The sequence below is a fragment of the Solanum dulcamara genome, chromosome 6 (genome assembly GCF_947179165.1).
Source record: "Solanum dulcamara chromosome 6, daSolDulc1.2, whole genome shotgun sequence".
Taxonomy (NCBI): Eukaryota; Viridiplantae; Streptophyta; class Magnoliopsida; order Solanales; family Solanaceae; genus Solanum; species Solanum dulcamara.
In genome coordinates this window covers 57142309-57148420 of record NC_077242.1, presented here as the reverse complement: position 1 = coordinate 57148420, position 6112 = coordinate 57142309, and the positions used below count along the sequence as shown (strand labels likewise).

At 34.0% G+C, this 6112-nt stretch overlaps 1 protein-coding gene across 1 annotated transcript; it reads right to left on the bottom strand.

Annotated features, from left to right (window-relative positions):
• Nucleotides 1–955: 955 nt before the first annotated feature.
• LOC129891180 (uncharacterized) lies at nucleotides 956–4398 on the bottom strand. The gene is made up of 3 exons (XM_055966455.1): nucleotides 4080–4398; nucleotides 3815–3985; nucleotides 956–1412 (listed from the first exon to the last, which is right to left on the bottom strand). Exons 1-3 carry the CDS (start codon nucleotides 4223–4225, stop codon nucleotides 1169–1171), a joined length of 561 nt encoding a protein of 186 aa, XP_055822430.1. The 5' UTR covers nucleotides 4226–4398; the 3' UTR covers nucleotides 956–1168.
• Between the last annotated feature and the right edge of the window lie 1714 nt (nucleotides 4399–6112).

The following is a 6112-nucleotide window of genomic DNA, read 5'->3' as shown; positions in this document are numbered from 1 at the left end:
TGAAACTATTTATTCAAATTGGATCCAACCCAAACTATTTATCCTTAATAGACTCATGACCCAAACTATTTACCTTCTTACCTACTTTCTCCTTTTTTATTTCGCGCATGTCGTCATGTTGATGTCAGCATCACTATTATGAAATAATCATTTTTAATAATCCATCGGTATATTGATACCATATCAATATCATATAGGATTTAGCTTAATTCTATGTGATACTCCATCTGTATATTGATATCATATCGGTATCATATAGGATTGAACTCTTTTTTTAAGAAATAAAAATAAAATAATTAATCAAAAAATTATTAAAATCACTATATTATTTATTAAACTCTAAATTAGTGGAAAATATATTCTTTGTGATACTCCGTCGGTATATTGATATCATATCAATATCATATACGACTGAGCTTAATCTTCTATGATACTCCGTCAGTATATTGATACCCTATCGGTAACATGTAGGATGGACGTTCATATCAGCATAATGTAAGCACGAGAATTTTAAAAAAAAATTATGTCATTTTAAAATAAAAAAGAGATATGAAAGTAATGATACATTTAAGAATAAATATTTTTCTTCTATATCCTTATCCTTTGTGAGATATAAGTGTTTTTTGCCCTTAAAATAATAGTGTCCTAAAGGGGGTAATGGTAATAAGGAAAAAATTATCCTGACAGAGGTAATATAAGTATTCTTGCACGCTTGCAACACCGCATAGCGATACAGAAAATATAGACATGGATGCAGATGATATAATATTTTTTTCTGTTTTTATTTTTCAGTATGATATAAATTATTTTTGAGGCCCAAGAAACTTACAGTATAAAAAAGGAATGTTGCTATTGATTATGATAATAATGATACATCCACAGTTAGCATTGTGTGGAATTATTTTACTTGAATAGAAGGAACTACTATAGTGATTGTTCCTTTGGCGGAATCAAATTCAGATCGAATGATTCAAATCTTAAACCGAAAGTTCAAGTGTTACTACAATGTACAAGATTGCTTTACTAAAATATATTGCAGATAAATTTACATAGAAAGGAAGGGAAAATTTCGGTAATACATAAGGTTGATTATATACTACTCCATATATACTATGGCTAGATGACACTGCCAGTCACTTGTACAAAACTAAATTTGAATGAACATGTTCTAGTACTCATCTTCATCTCTTGCTTTTCCAAGGACCCTCCTAAGAAAAGCAGCAACGGCACCAAGAACCAAGAAGAGCACCAGTGTATCGAATCCACCTCCGACGCCAACAGCAACGCCAGGCCCCGGTGCGAAGAACGAGAAAGGTGACCAGCCCCATCCACCATAGAATGGAACACCATAGCCATATCCATATCCACCAACTAGAGGAGGAGCAACTGGTGGATTGACATAGATATTTGTTCTGCAAAAACAATGTCATCATCTAAATTAGTCTATAAAAGCATGCATCAGCATATCAAATACATGTAAGTAGCTGGACCAGGTGGTCTTTAAACAGGAGGAAGTATCATAATTCAGTATGAAATAATGGCACGACAACTCTTAAGAATATCAAACAAAATTACGTCTCCGTCATGGAAGCTCTGCAGCAAGATTTTCACATTATTTACCGCTGAGCTCCTCCAATCCCTTACCTTGAAAACTACCCAGCCTGTCCATTACTTTTTTCAAAACGTAAAGAAGATAAGCTAGGATAACTGATCAAAAAAAGTTTTGAGAAAGAAGGGTAGCAACAAACGCCTTGTTGGAGAAAGAGAAATTTCCCCTTCAATGCATAAAATAAGAGAAATTGACTACAAGAAAACTTTTCATCCTACGGAACTAAGAGAAAAGAGAAAGGACACAACTAAAACAGTATGGTTCGACTACTGCACTTTGCAAGTTAAAGCTGTTCTAACTTCTACAATAAAAAACTACATGAGGAACTTTCTCAATGACAAATCAACTACTGGAAAACTTCAGAGCTTCTGGTACTATACTTATAATTTCAATAAGATGCAAAAAAGAAACTAGAAGCAACATGCTTCACTTTGCCTTGTTCCACTCCTCCTAGTTTAATTAGGTACTCAAAAAAAAAATAGGAGCTGAAGTGCTAAAAGGTATAGTGAGTAAATAAATATATAAGGCAAGAATCTCAACATTGAATTGAAGACTTAAATATGAGATTAACTAATTTAGAACAAGCATAAAGTGAAGGAAGATTATAGTGCTTTCATCTTCTATCTAAGGTGACTTGTAATATGGCAGACTCCAGTCAATTTTCAAGTTACATATAATACAAGTAAATTTTTTCAGATGACACAATGTTTTACGGCTGTAGAAGGAAAGTCTCAGGGTGTTTACTTCATTTGAATGTCAGGAAAGTGATGCAGGAAACTGTGGGGTAAGAAAAATATAACTACTACTTGAGTAGTTGATGAACTGAAAAAAGGGTATGTAGAATCAGATGAAAGTCACCACTAACATAAGGGTCAGCAAGGTAATATCCAAAAATATTTCCCCATATAAAATGAATAGCTTGCTAAGGTCTCAAATAATAGCATTAAAAAGTTAGAATTCAGCTCAAAGCACACTTTTGCAATACCTATGTTCCTTCCAATGGTCAAAGCAAAATTTGTTGCCTTAAAATTGTCTCGACCCCAGTGACTGAAATCGCTAGCATCATTTTCCATAGCCTCTGTTTGTCCTCGTTATATGGGAAATATTCTAGTTGTAACAGATCTAAACTGCCATTTTCATTTACCTCTGCTAAGTTATCATTTCTATCCAAACTATCCCCAATGTCTTTACATGTACGCCACATTGAGACCTTCTCTCCACGTCCAAATTTCAGCAAAACTAGAAGCATTCACCATATCTAGATACAATCATTCATCAGAAAGCCAATGCAAATACAACTATTGGTGTTGTACCTTTTTGCGTCGAGAGTACAATACTGGTAGAAGAACTACTACTACTACTAAATTAACATGTTTCCTGACTACCAAGTTTAAAATTCTTATCATATATTGTATGTCTGAGACGATCAAATTACTCTCTATTGCAATAATAAGACTCAATGATAGCTATTCATCATTTTCAAATGGATATACATTTGCAGCTTGTAAACAGTTTTATAAACTTTTATAACTAATACAACTCCGATTAATCTTCAAGAATTAGTCAAATCAATCCTTGATGAACAAAGTAGAACCTCCATTTGAAACAAAGTAAAGCATTAAAAACTCTAAGATATTGCTGCATTAACCGCAAATTTACATGTTTCAAGGCTGTTGATTATTGAATTGTATGACCATATCATTTAAAATCTTAATTTGGTATAGTGAATACATCTTTTATTTACTTAAATATGTTTTCAATAAACTCCCATCAGGTATTGAGCATGATTATTTTTCATATGACAAGACGTGGAAGTAGTTTTGGTACTCGATGGTGGCAGTAGCAGAGTTAGAATAGTCACTAATATGAAGAAGTAAACAAATGAAAAAATCAAAAGGAGTTCAATATCTACTATATATACATATCAAATAATTTTAACTATGTATAAATAATTTTAACTATGTATAAATAGTATAATTTTTTACCGAATGAGGTTACGATAAACCCCTTGAGCCCTGCCTGGCTCCGCCTCTACGTGGAGGTGAGACTTGAACCTAGGATCTCTAAGGACCATATTTTAATTTTGTGACCATCTCATCTAACAGCCTCAAATTGTTAGAAAGGACACAATTTTATTTACATAATTATATCTTCAACATTAACAAATAAAAAAAATTCTTTTGCTCAAGAAAGAATGGAATTTACCTAGAATTATTGATCCTTGGTGAGGAAGAGCGAGGAGCTGATGGTCGAAAAGACTGACCACCAATTCTCCCACCAGTCTTAGCAGCTGATGCTGGATCCACTGAGCCCAGTGCCAAAACCCCAGCTGCCACTGCAACTAATGCCAACTTTTCAAATTTATTTTCACTTTTCCTGAAAAAAAGAAAAAAAACAATAACTCCATCAAGAACCCAGAAAAATGAAACACAAAGAATGAAACTTTTTCCTCATTATCTTGAAACTTTACCTCAAAGAGTCTTGTGGGTCATCTGGGCTGTGTTTGCACAAGATTTTAGTGCTATGTACAGGAAAAAAAGTGCTATATTTTCTGGGTTTGTATGTTGAAGAAATAGGACTAATCAAGAAACTTTGCTGTAGAAAAGCTACAGACATTTTTTTTGCACTTCAAATGGAAGTTCAAGAGTTCAGAAATGAAGTTTTGTGCGATTTGTTACTGAGTCAATGCTGTGGTGATATTTGCCAAAGGTTCATCCAGTTGATGACTGTCAAGTGTCCACGTGGGGATGCAATAGTGGCGGATGTAAGAACATTCAAGAATATCAGGACATAATATGTGATTGGAAGAAACATTAACATAAATAAAACGATCCTACAAGTTGCGACCATTGATCTCAAGGTATGCAAATATTGACCCGCTCAAAAAATTATGTGGATTGAAATAGGTTAAAACATAGGCTATAATTCAACTTGCTCAATTATAATTAAGTTTTAATCAATTTATGTTTTGTTTTATAATTATTTAATATTGGATAAAATTATATGTGTTTTTATTAGGAAAAAGGGATAAATTTTTTCTATACCGAAAAGTCAGTTACACATTTAAACTATCATAGCGATCTATTACATACCTAAACTACTTAAAAGAAACTATTATCCCCTACAATTGACGTGGGTAAAAAAAACAAAAAAAAAGCGCGTCATATATAAAAAAAATTATAATTCTGACGTGGCGATGACGTGGCACTGACGCCACGTGGCAATGAGTGCAATACACCACATACTATGAGAGTGGTATTATACATTTAGGTGTGTAATAGTTTTATTGTTAGTTAATTTAGGTGTGTATAGGTCGTCATGATAGTTTAAGTGTGTAACTGACTTTTCGATACAATTTCAGAGGAAATTTATGCCTTTTCCCTTTTTATTATGACAATAGATAACATATCAAATAAGAAACTGCCATGTTGAAAATATTTTGAAAAGATTTCTCATGAGTCAATATCTCATAAACCCAATTTCGATGGATCAAAATGAGTTGGGCAAAAATGGACTGGGCTAAAAATGACCAAGTCAAATTATATTTTCTTGAGCTAATTTTGTCATCACTATGTAATATTAAGATGATCGAGGCCTATTGTCATGGACTTAGACATCAATTAAAACTTTCGTGAGGCACTCGATAAGTTACTCATGAGTCTTTCACAATCTTGTAAGCTCAAGTAAGCATTTTCAACTAAATCGCTAAGGGAGCGCTAGATTGAAGAAAGACACAAGAGAAGTTTGAAGAAGGCTTTTGTATTGCTTGGAAGATTGTTTGCTTTGTTTGATGGTTGTACAAATGAATGACCCCTTCTATTTATACTATCATTAGGGGTTTAAATGCAAATAATAATTTTAATACAAGTCCCTATATATTACAAAGAAGTGCCTTTTCTAGAGTTTTCTACACAGCTAAAGCATTCTAAGCCTTTCAACAACTCTCTTGGACATTTTAGAGTCTTCCATTAATCTTTCCATGACTCTAGATTCTTCCTCCTTAAAGATGATCAAGTGGCAGGTCATGACACTCTCCCCCACCTAATATGTCAACAAATGTCGTGCACTGCTACTGCAAGAACTCTCGAATTTTGTCTTTAAACGGTCACAAGTCTTTGTACCATTCTCATGTGGCCTCTTTCGGAGATTTTCCCTTCCGGTGGATGAGGAACATAGTAACGGCATGTTGTCGCTTCTTTTGCATGGCTTGGTAGTCGATAATGGCCTCGATGTCTTAGTCATGAGAGGAGGTGATTGTAATCGGCGCCTGGCTTAATTATCCTCGGCTAGGATCCTTGTCTTCATGGTTTGACTTGAGGACGCTGGCATGGAAGACGGATGAATCTTAAGATGCGGTGGTAGCTCCAACTTGTATGAGATCTTGCCTACCTTGGCAATGATCTTAAATGGCCCCTCATACTTTCGTACCAAGTTCTGATGTATGCCATGCAATGCCTTGAACTACCTTGGATTAAACTTAATCAAGACCATATTTTCAACTTT

Bases quoted from the DNA above. Each gene is read 5' to 3' on its own strand.
- LOC129891180 (XM_055966455.1), bottom strand. From the start codon at position 4,225: ATGTCTGTAGCTTTTCTACAGCAAAGTTTCTTGATTAGTCCTATTTCT. The intron at 3,986-4,079 runs GTAAAGTTTCAA...TCTTTTTTTCAG, and splicing joins GACCCACAAGACTCTTTGAG to GAAAAGTGAAAATAAATTTG. The intron at 1,413-3,814 runs GTAAATTCCATT...TTGTTTTTGCAG, and splicing joins CCAAGGATCAATAATTCTAG to AACAAATATCTATGTCAATC.